This window comes from Brienomyrus brachyistius, chromosome 12 (genome assembly GCF_023856365.1).
Source record: "Brienomyrus brachyistius isolate T26 chromosome 12, BBRACH_0.4, whole genome shotgun sequence".
NCBI classification, from domain to species: domain Eukaryota; kingdom Metazoa; phylum Chordata; class Actinopteri; order Osteoglossiformes; family Mormyridae; genus Brienomyrus; species Brienomyrus brachyistius.
The window spans coordinates 1,330,398-1,349,471 of NC_064544.1; the positions used below are offsets into that span (position 1 = coordinate 1,330,398).

The following is a 19,074-nucleotide window of genomic DNA, read 5'->3' on the forward strand; positions in this document are numbered from 1 at the left end:
TAATTGGCAGATCAGTCCTGCTTTCCATAAATCCATTTTCTCACTGCTTATTACATTGTAATGGCTAATGGGGGAAATGTCCTTGAAGTCATTACTGGACAGAGACAGTGGAACACCATGGCATTATCTCAGCCAAACCTACTGTGGTATTTTAAATTGAATTAGCAATTGCATATTTTAATCGCACAGATTTGCCCTTGGTGGTGGTTGGCACTGTCACCTCACACCTCTGGGAATTGGGTTCAAATCTCCGCCATGCCTCCATGTGTGAAGAGTTTGCCCATTTTACTCATGTTGTTGTGCCGTTTCCTTCGGGTACTGCGGTTTCCCCCCACAGTCTGAAAACATGCTGAGGCTAATTGGAGTTGCTAAATTGCCCATAGGTGTGCATGTGTGAGTGAATGGTGTGTGAGGGTGTCCTGCGATGGGCCGGTGTCCCATTCTGAGTTATTCACTGCCTTGTGCCTGTAGCCTCCAGGACAGGCTCCAGACCTCCCTCAACCCTGAATAGGACAAGCTGTTACAGAAAATGGATGAATGCATGGAAATTTGCCCTTACTCAGCATTTCTCATCTGTTATATAGCGGCAGCAGTCTCCCAATCCAACAAAAAAGCTGTGTACTATGTACAGTTTCAAGAAAACTATAATTATTTGAAGTGACTATAAAATCCACATTAAGCAGAAATGTGCCACTAGGACTGCAATCAGGGATTCATAAAATTGCGTATCCTACATTTACATTGTATTTAGGAAGTCCCCTTGAGCGACTGGGGTTTGCTGTCCTAACCTCAACAGCCACATACTTATGATCTCTGTTCAAGGTGAAATTTTCATTTCCTTTTCTTGAAATGAGAAACTTCCAGATTTGTTCTAATGAAATGCGATACTACCACTTATCGCTGGCTATGCAATAAAAATACTTTTAAAAAATCTTAAGCTTCGGAATTTTGGAAATTCAGCAATAACAGACTGAGTAGATCGCCCGCCTACACGTAATTAGTTGGGTATTTAGTGTCTTTTCATGTCTTCTTTTTGGAATAATAATCTTTATTGCAAAACTGAGATGTTTTTCAAAATAATCAACAAAAGTTTGAATAAAACTAATCGAAAATTACAGCGTGAAAGTCTTCATTTATTTAAGTTTTTAAAGCTAGCGGTCGAATGGTTTAACTAGTTTCTTGTGATGCAATTAATATTAAATAGCCACAAGATCCAACTATATAATCACTGGGTTCAAGTCCCAAAAGCACACTATCCCAGTGTACCATTTTGTTTCTGTTATAATACATTCAGAGCAACGGCAACCAGCGGTGCTTGCACCAAAACTTTCGGGTTCATTCGCCACGCGCTTCCCGTAACTTCCAGCTGAGCACGCGCACATCAGTCTTGGCCGTTTGAGCATGCGCCGTCAGAACTAGACGAAGAGGGGGAAAAAGAAAAGCAAAAAGTGGCTACAGTAAGCTAATTCTAAACTTAAAAGAACCCAACGGGTTTATTTTAATTAAAACGCGCCACTCTTTTTGTGTTTAATTCAATAATTCAATTTGTGTTTAAAAGAAACAAGTTTTATTTCACAAAAGGCCGACATGTCTTACAGAGGAAATTTCGGACCGGGTAAGGATAACCCTATTTTTAACGTAATTTTAATGAAAAATGAACAATATCCGGTGTGATGTTGTCTAGTTTCGGTATGTCGCGGAATATAGTACTTCTAAAAATGCTTTGACTTAATTCAGCCAGCGTTAAGGTTCTTAGTAAAACATTCTGGTTTAACTGGGCCTGTTGCCTTTAACTGTGACATAACCGGTTAGTTTTTGCTGCGTTTTCATTTCGCTTGGTGGTGTGTGTTCGGAAACCAGGGTATAGTTATAATGTGGTTATGTTTAGTGGGAAGTGTTCTGACTTGCTGAGTTACGTCCGGTTGTGTCTGTGTTGCGTTAGCCTTAGCCACGAGAGAACAGATGTGAGATGATAACCAGATTTAACACACTTGCATCATCAGTTAAAAAATAAATAGCTAAAATAACAAGATAAAAGGTGAACGATGCTTTTAGCGTGACTCGTTACCGTCGTTACAACAATCGTGAAGGAAGGAAGCCCCCCAGCAAAGGCCATGTGTCTGAAAAACGCTCCTGTCTCACACGCCCTGCCCCGCTTCGATGTTAATTATCCCTCTGTGTCCCAAGTACTCAGTTAAAGCACAAAGGACTTTGAAGGTACTTAATTATAAAATATTTGTTATTGAATGGAACTTTATAATCAGACTAAATCCAACAATTCTACCTGCATCCTATTGATGTATAACAACTGCTTTCGAGGTGATTTTTATTATAATTAAGAGTATAATTATTTCGTCTAGAAAGCTTCATGCTGGTAAATTTTGAGAAATGAGGTCAAATGTTATGACTAAGTATCTCTTGTTCCCTCTTCAGTAATAATTCATGATGTCTGTGTATTGGCACTGTGTTAACTGGGTTTATGTATAGATGGGTGCATCTACTGGTTTAAATTAGCATTAGGACTGGGCGATATAACAGTAATTATCACGGCATAATTTTGCTCTATCGATATGCCAAACGCTCCTTTAAAGATCGATTTGAAATGATGTCACTGTCTTTGTGACTGCTTGTTAGGGCCGGCAATGGAGCACAACTACAGTCAAAGACGTAAAAACACAAATGGGGGATTTATCGAACAAACGACGACAGACGACACAGTCAGAATAGCAGGGCAGCTCAGCAGTAGAGCAGGTAAGTGCAAAGCAGCTCGTCCAATACGGGTCATCCAGCGAAATGCAAAAGGAAGCAACAGTAAAACTCAGTCCACGAGAAATCTGTACAGTAGTAAAGTATAGAGAATTCTGGTAATACACGTGAGTCATGGGAGACAGGAGTTCTCCCTCGGAGGAAACTTCAGTGTTGGGGTCAGGAAACGCAACATCTTTTTAAAAATGATGTGGATAAACCAGGTAGGAAGATGTCAGCGGTGGGACTGTACCGCAGTCTGAAGAAGCCTGCCACATACAAAAGACTGGTGCTGTTTATTGTAAGCTTTGTTGAAAACTTGTGCCAACCGAAAAGTGGAAATGCTACGAAGTTATTTCACCGCTTGAAACATCGCTGTGCAATAGAACCATCCAGAATGCAAGCACTTAGTCACAGCCACCAGCAATTAGTGTTACAATTTTTAAATGTGCTCCGTATTCGTTTAGATTTAGATTTCGCTTTACAGGCCGTTCAGTACGTCACCTTTTTCATGTTTTGTTTTAGGGGAACCCTAAAGGAATTCTAAGAATGAATTTAGCTTCAAAGTAAAGAAATATCGAATTATTATTATTCTTGTTGTTGAAAATAATGAGTCTTGAATTATACTGTGATAATTATCAATGATCGCATATTTTGCTGTATCGCTCAGTCCTCGTCAGGATTGCTTTTTCTTCAAACTCACTCAGACTGACAATGTTGGGAGTTGATGTCACCAATTTGCTTTGAAAAATGTTGTATAATTAAGCATGCATCTAAAAATGGAAGTCTCACATATAAATAATGTTGTGCCTCTAGTGGCTCTTTGATTGGTTTGGTCGGTGAATTGGTGTGCATCCATCTCATATTGCTGTCACAGGACTTGGGATAACTGTGCCCCTAGATAAGCTTGTCAGAATTGGAGCCTCTCAATGTGCAGTGTTAATATTGACATTGCATGTTATGCATATAGTTACCGCATCGCAAGGATCATAATAGCTGGGTTGAGGCCAACAGTAAGTTATGCTAAAATATTTTTACTCAGGAAACGGCGCTTAGCAAGCTTTGCACTTTTAATGATTGTTCTTTTTCAGGATTATCTAGTACAGGGCCTGAAATTCATTTTTCCAAATAGAGGGGGATTCGCACGTTAAATGGTTCGCATGAGGGGGATTTATATAACATGGGGAGTGCGGATACTACTTAAGCATAAATCTTACTTTGTCCTTTTCATATCTGATTGCATTTTGTCACTCTATTCTCCGATTTAAGGGATTCTATGAGTTATGTACATTATTATAATTTGTCGTCTTTCTCGTTCTCTCTTACTGGTCGTCTCTTTGAGCTGCATCAGCATTGTTAGGGTCACGATACGTGGGGCAGCCTTTTGAGCAGTGTTGCCTGGGATTGTTGCTGACGAATGTCGCTTGGACACTTTCCTGTTGATGACGAGCAACAAATTTGCAATTGAAATACTTTCATCAACTTTATGCAGTTTTTTTGCAATCATCCAGGTCCAGATGAAATGCCATTTGTCTCACCTGGTTGACAACTGCCAGACAACATTGCTGAGGAAGTTGTCCTTTGTATTGTCACCTTTAGTCTTTCTTTTGGGGACTCCCTCTTCCGTCTTGTCTCCATTCTTTATTCTTTCCCTGTAGAGTCTCCTCTGCTTCATCCCTTTCCGCTTAATAACAACGGTCTATGTTTGCATGCCTACAGATTCATAGAGAGAGCGAGTGTGCATTGTCTACTGACGCAAAACATGGCTGAACATTATTAGACGTTGCCGTGAACGTGCGTGAGAAATTCCCGCATTGTGAGCGATCGACTTGCAGAAATCAATGGAATTCCGCATGATACCCGCAATCCCACGTTGAAATTCAAGCCCTGATCCATTATATTTTACAGAATCAGAATATAGTTGGTCATCACTGCTTTTACATGAGTTCTGCATGTGCTCTCTGAGCCAGGAGCCAATTAATGTTTTGTGTCTTCGCTGTTTAAATCACTCAGATACCGTATGGTGTGTTTGTGAGAAACGTTACATACTTCATTGACGAAGAGTAAAGTGAACAAGGCCTAGTTACAAAAAAATGTTAAAACCTTAAAGACCTTAGAATCTTTTGCCATCTTTCATTTGACTTCCTCTGCCGGCCTGGACGACGGGCTTCCTTTTAGAGTCTAGTTTCTCCCAAGCTCTCTTCCTATGAGGGAATTTTCCCGTGCCTCTGTCACCTCTGGCTTGCTCACTGGCTGCTTTGGGCAAAGATAGTGTAAAGCACTTTGAGACAATGCAATGCCGTGAAAATGCACCATATAAATACAATTGAATAGAATTTGTCTGCTGCTGCATGGAAATGTTTCAGGTTCCATAGAGATGATATTGAGCAAAATCAAGTGATTTGTCATCACTGCGTTGTCTCGGCACAACTTCACAGTTGCTACTGTTTCATAAATATTGTAATATCGCAAATATTTCAAATGTCACATTGTAAATTGTTTGCAATATCACACAGCCCTTGTCAGAGCTAAGATAGAACAGCTTCTGTTGCCTTGAGATTATGTCCCACGTATGACTGTGCACTTCTGTTTTCTTGCGTGATGACGTGGATCTGAGGTCTCTCTAAACGTGTCAGTCTGATTATGCAGTACCACATTGGTGTGAGTAAACGGTGTCCTGTTTGTGAATTGGAATTCAATCAGTGGCACAAAGTTAAATCGGTGCAAAGATAACTAATAACTTGACTCAGCAAATTAACAAGTGTTGCTTAACTTAGAAAGGACATATTCTGCAGTGAATACACTGCATATAATACGTATGTCATACCCAGAGAGAGTTTGGCACGTCTGACTGTTTCACTGGTACGTAGTAGATAATACTACTCCAGATAGTAGGTAGGACTACTCCAAAATGTGATGAAATCACTGGCATTGCACCCTTTCACCAGGAATTCTGGTGTTGGCAGTGCAAGGGTGGTTCACCGCAGCAAGGTGATCTGGTTTGCCTTCTCAGGCTCATTCAGTGAAACCAAATGAAACATGAGTCATGAACAAAACAAATGTATAGCGCTTTCATCTGGCTGGTATTTACAGAGCATGGGTGAGTTAAGTTTCGGTTTCCCATTTCCTTCTGCTGGCTTCCTGAGAAGTCGGTCACTTTTCCATCTCCTGAATGATTTCTTTTCTCTCCTATGCTGTAGGCATGAATCATCCTCGCTTACATCCATTTTTAGTAAGTATTTCAATCTTAACAAATTCACGTCTTGTATTTTTCTTTCAGTTGTCTCTATATTTGTCTCTATATTTGAGTTATTCAGATTTTTCGCAGGCCGTAGTACAATATAATCTAGACAGTGCTGGATATTTTGTGATTCTTGATTACACATGACATTTGAAAATGAAGGTGCTTATTTGCATTAGATTTAATTATGCTGGCAACGCCCGATGACTAATTTTTCTGCTCTCTCCCTCTATAGAATGATTATGGAATGCTTATTCAAAGCCCATACTTCATGAATCCTGCTCCTGCTACCTTTTTTGGTAAGGGTGGAGGGGTGGGGGGGGATGTTTACCTGTTGCTAATAGCATGATATTGTCACAGACACATTCTCTTTGGCTGCTTTTTGGTGTTTGATCTCCTAATGTCACCCCTCAGAGCTGAATCATTTAACTAGTCACTGAATGAGCGACTGAATGCTTAATTGCTGCGAGCTGAATAGCGAGAAAGCTTGACGAAATCTGCGTCTGCAGACCGTCAAACCACTGCCAGCGTTGGTGGTGGATCCTCAGGTATTGGGAATTAGAGATGACCCTGATCCTATACTCACCATTGGTATTATACTCATACCGGCAAAAAAAAAAAACATCTTACTCAGGGGGGAGTAAGAAACCAGTCTGATTTTTCCATCAGCGACAGGCCCAGCCTGAAAAATCACGAACATGCTTGTAGCCTTAGCACGATATACCGTAAATAGAAGTGAGACGCTTGTATATCGCTGATTTACTGTTATGATGTTGTGTGGGAATGGGAGCGAAACGGTGAAGTCTACCCATCAATGTATCCCCTGGCGACATCGTAACCATAACGGTAACTTTGCGACACACCTACAGTGTGAATGCGAAACCATAACAAATTAGCGTGTTTGAGAAGGGGGGGCTTCATCCCCTTTATTCATGACATCGATGTCAGTTGGGAGTTCATGACACCTGTTCCTTTATCATGGAGGGCTGAGGTCATGTACTGGGAGAGACTCACTTCCAGTAACAAACCCCCTAAATTCGACAGATTTGCGAAAATGAGTAATCTGTGTGCGGTACAGTTAAGCTGAGCCATGTACACAGGTAGGCTGTGTGCATTGCAGTTACGCTGGGTCACGTACACAGGCTGTGTGCAGTGCAGTTAGGCTGGGTCACGTACACAGGCTGTATGCAGTGCAGTTAGGCTGGGTCACGTACACAGGCTGTATGCAGTGCAGTTAGGCTGGGTCACGTACACAGGCTGTATGCAGTGCAGTTAGGCTGGGTCACGTACACAGGCTGTATGCAGTGCAGTTAGGCTGGGTCACATGCATAGGCTGTATGCAGTGCAGTTAGGCTGGGTCACATACGCAGGCTGTGTGCAGTGCAGTTAGGCTGGGTCACATACGCAGGCTGTGTGCAGTGCAGTTAGGCTGGGTCACATACGCAGGCTGTGTGCAGTGCAGTTAGGCTGGGTCACATACGCAGGCTGTGTGCAGTGCAGTTAGGCTGGGTCACATACGCAGGCTGTGTGCAGTGCAGTTAGGCTGGGTCACATACGCAGGCTGTGTGCAGTGCAGTTAGGCTGGGTCACATATGCAGGCTGTGTGCAGTGCAGTTAGGCTGGGTCACATACGCAGGCTGTGTGCAGTGCAGTTAGGCTGGGTCACATACGCAGGCTGTGTGCAGTGCAGTTAGGCTGGGTCACATACGCAGGCTGTGTGCAGTGCAGTTAGGCTGGGTCACATACGCAGGCTGTGTGCAGTGCAGTTAGGCTGGGTCACATACGCAGGCTGTGTGCAGTGCAGTTAGGCTGGGTCACATACGCAGGCTGTGTGCAGTGCAGTTAGGCTGGGTCACATACGCAGGCTGTGTGCAGTGCAGTTAGGCTGGGTCACATACGCAGGCTGTGTGCAGTGCAGTTAGGCTGGGTCACATACACATAAGGCTGGATGCAGCCTGGATAGACTATTACATTGTTGAGGGGAGCACAGGAGACAGACAAACTGTTGAGGGCACTAAATGCACATAGTTTGCGATGTTAATTGAAATGTATTGATACAAATATCTCATTTAATACTTCGTAGGGAAGAAATATCGGATGGGTGTCAACAGACACTTAAAGTTTTAGTATTGGTTTTGAGATCGAACCAAGTAAAATATTGTGCCATCGCTACTATGTACAAATGTTCATAATTAATCTGGACCCACATATTGCTAAAATACCACAAAATCTTGATACAGATGATAAGGTCATTAAAGCATGTCCCCCTGTTGTATTTTTAGATATGAACACGGAATATTATCTGGAAGATTGTTTTACAGAGAGCGACGAAGACGACAGTGGGAAGCCCTACTGTGGGTTCAACAAAAACTTTCTAGATCGTGAGGGGTTGAAGCAAACTGCCCCGAGCCAATCCCGTCTGTTTCAGCGGGGGTTAAATGTGGCAGCGAGGGAAAGCGCAAAGGAGGTTTGACCCCCAACCCACTGTGTGTGTGTGGCATTCATCAAACCCTCCGTTTGGCGTTTTCATTGAAATGTTTGTCTTTGTACCACAGATAACGTTCAGCAAATGTTACACGTGATGTGGATTGATAACTATACTGTATTAAATGCTTTTTAAACGTAATTTGTCCAAAATATTTCCTTGTGGCTGTGTGTTTTGTTTATTGTACAAAAAATACTTATGTTTTAGAGGAATGTTTTATAAATGGGTGCAGTGGGGGGAAAAAATTAGTGCTTTTTCAGGCTGACCTTGCAGTCGGTCGACACGGTGACAGGCTGTCCAGCATACTTTGTACTTTGCTAACTGTGTTAGCCTTGTTAGATGCGATCCGAGCCGAGGGAGAGATTTAAGACCTTGCCCGGTATGGGAAAACAGGCCTTTTTCTGCTCTCCCAGGAGGCTGACAGAATAGCCAAAGAACTGGCGGACGAGGAGCAGAAGTGTAAGGACAAGGCAGAGAAGAAGAGGCTAAAGAAAATGGTGAGCAGCGCTATGAAAGGAAGGAAGGGGGTGCTATTGAGTTGCCATGTCGTGCGGTTAATCGCATGACTGCCTTTCACATAGTCTCTAAAAGTGAACTGCACATACACATTTACTTTTTACGAAAACAATTTGTTTACCTGACTTGATTTTTTTTCTTGGTAAATTAGATGTTTATAGGTTGAGTTTTTTTTTTTTTTTGTCCTTTAAACTGTATCGTACTGAATATTTGATATTGTGCGTATGCTCTACCCAAATAGAGGCAAAAAGAACGGAAAAGAATCGAAAAGTTAAAGGACAGCGAAAAAGATGTTATGAGTACAGATGCAGAGGTAAGCGGTGGCTTTGTAGTTAGAAATATTTGCATTAAATGTCTGTGTACATTAAAGGTTAATCTGCAGGATTGGTGGGTAAATACCATTTGAGGAGGGCCACCTGTTGCTAGGAGGGATCTTATCGCGGAACATTTCTAGATAATTTTCGTGTTGGGTGCTCGCCTTCTCCGCCTCATTGCTGGTTTTTTCCGTTTCGCCAGGAGTCCTCTAAAGCAGACGCCGCACAGAGTAAACCTGAAGGTAGTCCGCCTGATGAACAGTGTCGTGGTGATTTATCAGTACCCGCACAGGCCGAAGATGTAGCTAACGAGGTGGATAACGAGGAAGGGGACGGTAGTGACTTGGAGGTACGGAATACTCTGTGGCTCTCCCCTCTATCAGCCTGATTTGGCTGTTGCTATTTGAAGTATAAGTAGAATACGAGTAACGTAAAATATGTCATGGCATTGGCAAGTTTTTTTTTTTATGGTCACTAGAATAATGTATCCTGAGTGAACGTTGAAATTTTTTATTTTTTTTTTTACCTGACCAGGAACTGGATATGACCAGCACCTTTGTGTCGAAAGCGGCTTCTATAGTACAGCGTAAAATCGACCTCAAGCCTAAACCCGAGAAAAGGGAAAAGAAGATGACTGCCTCAAACCCACGGAAAGAGTCACAGGAGCGGCAGAGTCATGGGGCTTCACAGGTAACGATAAAGCAACTGCAAACCTGACGCCGCTTCTCTGTCTCTGTCGGCAGCATCGTTTTAGTTTTAATGGTCGGCATGGTGACGGTTATTCATTCAGTTATTACGTTCAGGCCAAGATGGTACGAATCCACACCAAGGTTTTCTTTCAACTCCATGCTCAACTGGCCGGTTGAAACGGAATCTTGGTCTCGATTTGTACTTTCTGGACTGAACATTTCCTCCTCTCTATTCAGTAACTCTGTGGTAAAGCTGTAATTGTATGGTCTGGTGGATCGACAAAGTACTGAAGATGTTAATCAATGTGTAACATACGGATTCTAACAGCATCGGGTGTAGGGGCCAGCCCTTTTTCCGGGATACTCACAGGAGATCTTTGTTGACTCTCTCTGCAGAATGAGCTGCCGTCCGACACAGAGGACATGATCACAAAGAGCATGCAGCTAGCCAGTGAGCGTCCAAACTGCAGCGTGTTGGTTTGCTGGGGCTGAAGTTGGGAAGGCAGAAAAGCTCATTTACTGTCTCCCTTTCTCAGACGTGGCAAACTCCTTGGCCAGCATCGGAGACTATGTCCAGGCAGTGAAGTATTTTACAGATGCCATCAAATTTAACCCCAAGGAGTTTCGGTAAGGAGGTGCCCGCCAAGTTATATAACCCTAGTTCGCGTCACCATAAAACTTGCATGTAAGTGTTGCATAAGTCATAAAGAACACTGAGTCACTGTGTACACTCTGAATTCATTATATAACTACATGCGACAAGTAGAAAGCTTTGGTTGAAGGACATTCATGAGTTTTTATTAGTGGCCTGTGGAGTATCCATTGAGTGTCTGCATTATGATTTGAGCAGTTCAGACATGAGGCTCATTGTGACCAGGACCCCCAGTGTTGAGCACCAAACATAACTGGTATGGCTCTGCTGAGGGGAGTTCGGCTGAAGTTGCTTTTCTCATGTGACTTGGCGATGTCTGTGTGAGAGGCTCTTAAGAAGCGGTTATGGAGAAGGAACTTGTATTTGCCAACATCGGCCACTTGTGGTTTGTCTCAAAGATCTCACATGCCCAAGCATTTCAGATATCTACATATAGATGTGCATTTTCCCTGGTGACTCTTTGGCAGAAAATGCCTTTCTAGTACACTTGAATGAGCTGGTTCCTTTGTTTAAAGAACAAAGCGCTTTTTTTGTTTTTAATACATCTTCTAAACCTGTCAAACGTTTAATGGTACTAGAGCCGTGTTTCCTAGTCTGATCCTCGACCGACAGACGGTCCATGTTTTTGCTCCATCGCAGTTCCCTGCCAGACGGTCTTGATTTTTGCTCTGGAGCTGGGAGGGAGCAAAAATGTTGACTGTCTGTGGGTCCCTGAGTACCAGATTGGGAAACACTGAGCTCGAGGATAGGCTGGTTGTGTTTCATGTCAGGTCAGACTCTTCCACGAGCTTTAGTTAGTCTCTTTGTCCATGTGTCCCAGGCTGTTCGGGAACCGCTCCTTCTGCTATGAGAAGATGCAGCAGTATGAGAAGTCTCTCACAGACGCCGAGATCTCGCTCACCATGAACCCGAACTGGATAAAAGGCCTCTACAGGAAGGGGAGGGCCCTCACTGGGCTCAAGGTAACCTGATCTCCACAGACAAGCTCTTTGCCTGTAGATAACTGGCAAGAGTAGGGATGGGGTTTGGGGTTTAACGGTATTTGTTATCTGGATGTACCACAAAAGTTGCCTTAATCATTCTATTGACAACTTGAAGTCTTCAACGGTAAGATAAACAGTGGTAAGTCTTATGATGGAAGAAGTATCCGATCCTGACTTTTTTTTTTTTTTTTTTTTTTTTTTTAAACAAATTTTTATTCGTAGATAATGGAAGAAGAATTTGAACAAATGTTAACATAGAATATAAACCACCCACAGTGCCCTGAGACAGCACCCTAAAAACAAACAAAAATCGGTCAGTGGATGAAGTCACTGCCACACCCTGTCCTGGAGAGAACACAACTGACGGCTGAGCAAAAAAATAAAATAATTATAGCGGAAATTGAGAAAACAAAGTCGGATAGTTAAATTCAAGGCGTATGGGCTCATGAAATGACCCCCCCAATTAGGCCTTGACTCAGTCTCAACGGGTTAATAATCAGACAGGTGGGAGGAGTTTATGTCAGCGCTAGAATAGCTTATCCACTTTGTGCAGGGTGGGTTCACACCTAAGATTTCCCTTGTTGGCTCCACTCCTTGGCAAACGATTACAGGTTATATACATTTTACAGACACGTAGCATCCATATATTATACTTTGATTGGTCAAAACTGGTTTCGCCTTCTTAGCATGGCTTTTTCCCCCTAGCAAGTATTTTGGTACTTTCCCAGGTCAACGTGCTCTTCTAGTGACCTCCGGACTGCTCTAAACGTACTTTGCAATGCTTCTCGGTTTCTTCAAAGGACCGGATCCTTTAACTTCTGCCTCGAACCCGGAATGCCATCACTCGGAATCCGTCTTGTCTCTCTCTCGGCTTTACCACCTCCCCTTTTCTGCACCCCGGTCAGCAGACTGTTTGACAGTCTCGGTTGTTTTACAGCATTCTCGCCTAAGTACCCTATATGTGCTTCTAACAGCTTTTCATATTGGTAAATCAACCACGTCAGTCATGCGTCACATCAGTCACCTTCCCGGTATGAGTATATGTATGTTTTGATTAGTTCGTTCGTGCGTAACAAGATCGTATCTCTCTCTTGGCTTCCTGTCTCCCTTGCAGAGGTACGGCGAGGCTCTGCTCGTGTTCAAGGAAGTGTTGAAACAGGACAGCAGTAGTAGCGACGCTGCCCAGGAACTGATGAAAGTGCAGATAATGCAGCTTATGGTAATTTTTAGTTAAATTCATGGTATATAGGTACAGTCATATGAGGTAAATGGTATGATGCCATTTCCAGAAATCATTTCGTAGGTTCTGGCTTATCAATGGCCTGACAGCTGCTTCCCTCCTCACAGGAGATGGGCTTCTCCCGAGAGCAGAGCACCAACGCCCTGATAATCCATGGCACCGTGGAGAAGGCCCTTGAAGTGCTTTCCAGCATTCCTGGTAGGTATACTGGAGGTTCGAGGAACGGCGCACTGCATGTCATTTAATAGGAATACATGTACATCTGGAAAAAGAGAAAATCTTTGTCCGTTTGTCCATCTTCCAGTCACTTGTCCCGGTAATGCGGAGAGGTGATGATCGTCCAGTAACTGTTCTTATGTTGAGGGACTGAGTTTGTGTTCACATGTGAGACATGCTTTTTGCCCATGTCTTCAGCCTTTAGCTGAGATCTTAAAGCGACCCCTGGTTTTACAGACGTTATTAAGACCTGCCAGCCCGTTGAAGAGGATTGGGTGGTGAATGAGAGGAAGAAGGCATCGCCCCTCCCCAAGAATGTAGCCGTCGCCAAAGCTAACAGCGCGGTCAAGGTGGCATCTTTCAAGGGTCAGGGGCAGGTGTAAGTTCCCTTGACGGGGCCTCGCTGGAGCTAAACCTGGCCCAGCAGGGTGTCTCTGGGGCCAGATTTGAACCTTTCAATCGCAGGCATAGCATCCTCACCCTCTGGGCTGCACACCGCCCCCCCAGTGGTCATGATGTAGATCCGTGTTTCTCAGGGACACCCCCCCCCCCAGACAGTCCATGCTTTTGGTGTCTCCCACCTCTCTGGAGCAGAAGTATGGACTGTCTGGTATGGAGCTGGGCGGAGCTTATAATTGAAGTGCCAACCTTATGAATTTTCTCTTCTGGGTGGAAAACCTTTCCGAAAATGCCGATTAAAGCGTGATCTCCCCAACAGAGAGCTGTTTCCGGTCTGGGTTGGAAACCTCAGCCTTTCTATCACTGAGAGTACGCTGACGGGGCTGTTCAGCTCGTAAGTAACAGCCGGTGCCGACACGTCAGCCGAAGAAATTGTAGTCCGTTTCTCCTTAGATGCGCTTCTGCATTCATTTTCTATGCAGAGCTGGTGAAATTCACAGTGTCAAGCTGCTCCCTAAACGACGATGTGCCTTTGTGAACTACACCAAGAAGGAGTGCTGCGAAGAGGCCATCCTGAAATTTCACGTGAGTGCTTCTCCTACTCTGTGCACCTCCAGGATTTTCTGTTGGGATAATCTCAGATTTTTTGCTGTAGTTGCTCTGATTGATGGGTACTGCTGATGGACAATGAGACCATGACCGACGAGGCAGATATAACCCTTTGTCCCACCAGCGGGTTTTTTGGGGATGACGTCCTGCATAACAGGTCTCCCACTTTGCCTGAGGTCTTAATTGTTTGCCCTAGTCTGTCAGGATGTACGAGTAGTATACGTGTCGTGATTGATGTCAGTCTGAGAAATGAGAAGAGATGATGGAGGGATGACCGTTAAAACATGACCCCACCCCCCTTTGGTTCCGTTCCGGAACTGCAGTCCACCTACACTTTATAAATCCTAGTGACCCTACATGGGTGTGAGACGCACAGGTAATGCATTTCCCAGCCACAGGAAGATGCAGTGTGATCTTCCAGCTGAGATTCTGAGATTTGGCAGTGAGTGTATCGATTTAATCTTGGCATTTGTATGGGTCATGTTGTTCTTTGGCGATTCCAGTAGAGGGCAGGGCCATGCATTCTCAGCACACTCTTGTATAGCTGCAAAAAGCCACCCCTGGAGCATCTGTGGGGGTGTTTGCATCAGAACAGATGTGATTTGGGGGTGGGGGAGGGTTATAAAGAGAGAGGAAAATGATTAAGAATAAGTTCAAGAATAAGGTTCCTGTGTATTTGTGTCAATGGGTCAGCGCACAGTCACTTGGCATTTTGCCCACGGCGAGTTTGTTGATGCCGGAGTGTCCCGGTAATCTGTGCCGTGTGTTCCCTCCCGAACCGCAGGCCATGGTGGTGGAAGGCATCCAGCTGACTGTCCGCTACCCTGACCGGATCCATTCGCACCTCGGCGGGTCCAAGGCGGCAGTGACGGCGGGTGATATCTTCTCTCCGTCTGGGTGAGTAGCAGTCCTGGCCGTGGGCTCTGTTGTTGACTCGGTCCCTGTTATTAACTCATCAGCCTGTGCCTCTCGGATTTACCTAGCTGGGTGCCTGCGTAATGTATTCCCACTGGTTCTGTTAACTATGTGACCCTGACTAGGATGAGTGGTTAGTTGGGGAATGGGTGGATGGATCGGTGGTACTGTTAATAGAGACACGCGGTCTTCTATTCTGTAGCTCCATTCGCTCACAGTGAGCTCATACATGCAGCAGACTTAGATTCCAGGATCACCTTCTTACTGGCTCCTGGATGATTAATTTACCGCGGCTCTTAAATCCCTGTGGCTCACAACCAAAGTGCACTTCCCGTTGTGCCCAGAAGGCATCCTGAGAGCTGGAAGCAGCCTGCCGATGTCCTACTTTTTCCTGTAAGCAATTCGGTGGCTGCACCTGCGAATTAATCTTCCGCGACGTGAACCGAAAGGTTACTGAACTTCAGCGATGGCTAAAAGTCTTAAACGCTTATTGACGATGCAGCGGACAATTAATCTCATTGCTAAAAGTCATTTTTATGAAACGGGCCTTTTTGTTGAAGGCGCATGCAAGTTTTCGGTTGTGTTTATTCGTCTGGGCAGGCTAAAATCTACTGGGGAATGTTTCCTTTGGAGAAGCAAAGGCTGCCATCTGAAGAACTGCATCTTCAAGCACGTGCCAGAGCACAAGGGCATCGACAGGAATAAGGGCAAGGTGCCCACCTGATCCGGCGGCCGCCTCTCCACGGAAGCCCACCCGGGAACTCTTCATACGCCCTGCGGAGTATGCTGCTCCGTATCAGCGCGCTCTGCAAGGAGGGGGCGGTTTCCCTGCTTGTCACGTGACCTGATTTTACGGGAAGAGTAAAGACGACATCTGGAACTGATCCGCGTCGGATGTGTGGTTTTGGGGAAGGGGGTGAATCTCATGCCTGCTAGCAGCTGAACGCTGAAAACTTAGTGTCTTATTACTTCATATTTATTGATGTTACTTAGCTGCTTATAAGATGTGCTCTCTAAAGGAACCTGCGTACGCATTTTAAGCCCTGCAGACCTACAGGACTGGATGTTTTCTGGAAGCGTCTCAGGGTTCAGTGTGTAGTTTGTGGGAGGACCCACAGGGCCCCCGGGGGCATTTGGGTTTGAGTATATTGGGTTTCTATCCACAGTTTTACCTGCTGCTTCCTTGTTGCTGTATATCGGCCTTCGAATCCCTGGGAGGTTTTCACTGCAGCGTTTGCTGTGTTTTCTCCATGTTAGACCAGCGTTTAGTTCAGTGTTTCCCAGTCCAGTCCTCGGGGACTCGCATTCAGTCCATGTTTTTGCTCCCTCCAAGCTCCCTACCAGACAGTCCACATTTTTGCTCCCTCCCAGCTCCCTCCAAGCAAAAAAACGTGAACTCTTTGTGGGATTGTCGAATTGGGAAGCACTGGATTAGTTAATGGTAACTAGGGACGCAACAGTGAGCCTATTTTAGGCCCAGATCCTGGAGGCAAGATTTGTGGTGTTATACTCTGCCTGCCGTCCCTCTCACCCGTGCCTTAAAGTATGGATCATCCTTAATTATGAAGCTGCCCCTGACTGCCAGCCAAGTCGCTGAATGAAAATGAATGATGTAATAAAAGGCAACTTGTGTGTTTCCTCCATAACAAGGCTGTTAGTCATAAACTTAGCAATCAGTCCTCATCTGACATGTTTTCACGCTCTGAGGTATCGCTTTAACATGCCTGCTCACAGCTCTCTCTACTGTTCACGTATCAAGGTTTTAGAAATCCTGTGTTTTATGAAGCTGTCTGGTTTAGTGGTGGGCAGAGAATCAAATAGACTCTTCAGTGATTATGGAGTGAAGCCTTTACCTGCTATTTGCACACAACTTAAGTAGAGCCTGCTTCTGTGATGCAATGCATTTAGTGTTCTGTTGATCTCACTGTGGAAACTCTTCCACTAAGCATGTAATTGTAGGAAGAGGTGGTGGTCCAGTCAGATTCATTTTTTTGTGCCAAAATAAGTTACAAAGGAAGGTGCCCAAGCTAACGTGGTGAACCTTTCACACATCCACCCACCCGGAGTATCTTGTATCCTGATTTTAACCCCAAGCGATGCCAATGTAATGAATCTTGCTGATACTGCTATTTACAGCATCTAAACTGAAACAATGAATTATTGATCATTCAGATTCCTTTAATGTTAACTTGTATCGCTTTGTCTCAAGTCTGACTAGGATCAAAAAGTGAATGTGTTAATTTTATTCCGTCTTGGTTGCGATTTGATTACGGGAGCGTTTTATTCCAAATGCCACTGTCCTCATACTTCTTAATTTCATTTAATGCAAGTCAAGATGTATTTGTGAACCTCTGGGATATGAATGTGGAGAATCAGGTATGTGGAGATGTCAGTGGGACTTGAGGTTCTGTGCTGATGGGTTTGGTCAGGTTCCAACATGTGAAATTGTGTCTTGCTACAAGTAAAGCCCTTTACGGTTGAAATGGACCCGAAATTCCTGAAGGCTTTGACAGATGACCTGTCTCTCTATTTGTCTTTGTTGAGTCAATCCAGAGATTTTTTTTGATAGTCATTATACAGGTTTGGTTCTTGAAATATTCACTGTAGCCAATAAGTCTTAAGTATGCATATCCACTGGTCCTTACAGAATGGTAATGTTTAGTGAGTCTACCTGTACTTTGTGAACTGCTGAAAGTCTTATGTTTTTCATTTGGAAATGTAGTTTTTCTTAAATTCATTTACCGAACTGATCTGTTTGCCCTCGTTCAAATAAATTTAAAATGTTTTGGTTTTCTTAACTGGATCCATTCTGGTATGTTTACGTGATTTGTTAATAAACGGGGTATTTTTTTATTTCTACGGCAGATTTGCCCAGTTGTTGTACAGTAATGCAGGAGTACACCAGTCCCTAGCTAGTAATTTATGCCGCTTTCTCAGTTTTATATCCACTTTTTAACCATGATTCTACTGACTAGTCTGCCTGCACCTGTTCTGGCTGGTCAGTGACCTTCACCGTAAAATATGTAAGTGGCTTAGCATGAGAGATTTTTCCTGACTGGGGAACCTGAAGATCTGCACATAGGACATGATGTTCTGGAGATATTTTAACAGGAAGTTTTGAGGTTAATAAGATAGTTGATGGCATCTAATAATAATGAAAAAACTATTGTTATGGTTTTCACACACTTTACACACAAACACTTTATACCCATGACAAGTATAAATTTTTTCAAAGTAATCAGGTGACTGATTTTTGACTTTATTGATTCCCCCCCCCCCCCCCAAGGGGATCGATAAAGTGAAAATTCAGTCACCTGATTGCTTCCTTAATAATTACTTCCTTATTTCCTTAATAACTTTGGTTTGGTGCAGCCAGGTGCGCTGCTAAGGATTTTGGGCCCCATGAAAAGAATCTTGACAGGGCCCCCAACACAGTTTATTGGGGGCTTCTCTGGGCCCCCTCTCAGTCATGGGCCCCGAGAATCGTCATCGTTTACCCCCCCCCCCCCCCCCCCCCCCTTTACAGCACCCCTGGGTGCAGCAGCAGTAATATCCAAATGAGGTGGATAAAAATTACAGTAAGGGAGGATGTAAAAAAATGTATGAAACAATGCAAGTACTAAAGGAGGTCAGTTACCGGGAAATATCTGTGCAACTGCTTTCATATGAACTTCATGCGGAAAAATCAGTGAGGTTTTATTAGTCTGGGAATGCAGCTTAATTTTCAAGTTGTTCTTGTATGGTTTTGCAAACAGATTATGAGGAAAGGATTGCTTTCGTATGGAAATGAGTGGCTATACTGAGGTAGCGCAGTGGATCGGAACCGGCCTTATCAAAGTATATCATCTGCCCGCAAAATGGTTTTAAAATACGTGCGCTTTGATTTTGGGGGAATAAAAGTTATTTTTTTAAAGTGGAAAAACATAGTATTCGCAGTTTCCACGTGGGGGCGCTAAAATACTGACAGTATAGTATTTGGCGCCGCTGTGACACTGAAAAATACAATGGAAAATTACTCGTCGGACAAATAAACTGCAAGACGTTTACTTTTACCAAATGCGTGAAACCAA

General features: G+C 43.9%; 1 protein-coding gene across 7 annotated transcripts; it reads left to right on the forward strand.

The window, feature by feature from the left end:
• The first annotated feature begins 1,317 nt into the window (after positions 1 to 1,317).
• On the forward strand, positions 1,318 to 17,807 carry si:dkey-33c12.4 (uncharacterized protein LOC560112 homolog). 7 transcript variants are annotated; one of them, XM_048971570.1, is made up of 20 exons: positions 1,332 to 1,457; positions 1,559 to 1,615; positions 2,635 to 2,751; positions 5,946 to 5,977; positions 6,222 to 6,285; positions 8,269 to 8,453; positions 8,885 to 8,968; positions 9,229 to 9,300; positions 9,504 to 9,650; positions 9,836 to 9,991; positions 10,387 to 10,441; positions 10,527 to 10,617; positions 11,463 to 11,604; positions 12,740 to 12,844; positions 12,973 to 13,063; positions 13,319 to 13,460; positions 13,800 to 13,874; positions 13,963 to 14,065; positions 14,874 to 14,986; positions 15,605 to 17,807. In XM_048971570.1, exons 2-20 carry the CDS (start codon positions 1,588 to 1,590, stop codon positions 15,726 to 15,728), a joined length of 1,926 nt encoding a protein of 641 aa, XP_048827527.1. In that variant the 5' UTR covers positions 1,332 to 1,457; positions 1,559 to 1,587; the 3' UTR covers positions 15,729 to 17,807. The 7 variants fall into 7 exon arrangements, with proteins under 7 accessions (XP_048827530.1, XP_048827533.1, XP_048827527.1 ...); XM_048971573.1 differs by lacking the exon at positions 1,559 to 1,615 and having other exon boundaries at positions 1,318 to 1,457; XM_048971571.1 differs by having other exon boundaries at positions 1,333 to 1,615; positions 13,319 to 13,458; positions 13,804 to 13,874.
• Positions 17,808 to 19,074: the final 1,267 nt, after the last annotated feature.

Coding starts and splice junctions, on each gene's coding strand:
- si:dkey-33c12.4 (XM_048971570.1), top strand. CDS start 1,588: ATGTCTTACAGAGGAAATTTCGGACCGG. Junction 9,301..9,503: donor TTATGAGTACAGATGCAGAG/GTAAGCGGTGGC, acceptor CCGTTTCGCCAG/GAGTCCTCTAAAGCAGACGC. Junction 9,651..9,835: donor GGGACGGTAGTGACTTGGAG/GTACGGAATACT, acceptor TTACCTGACCAG/GAACTGGATATGACCAGCAC.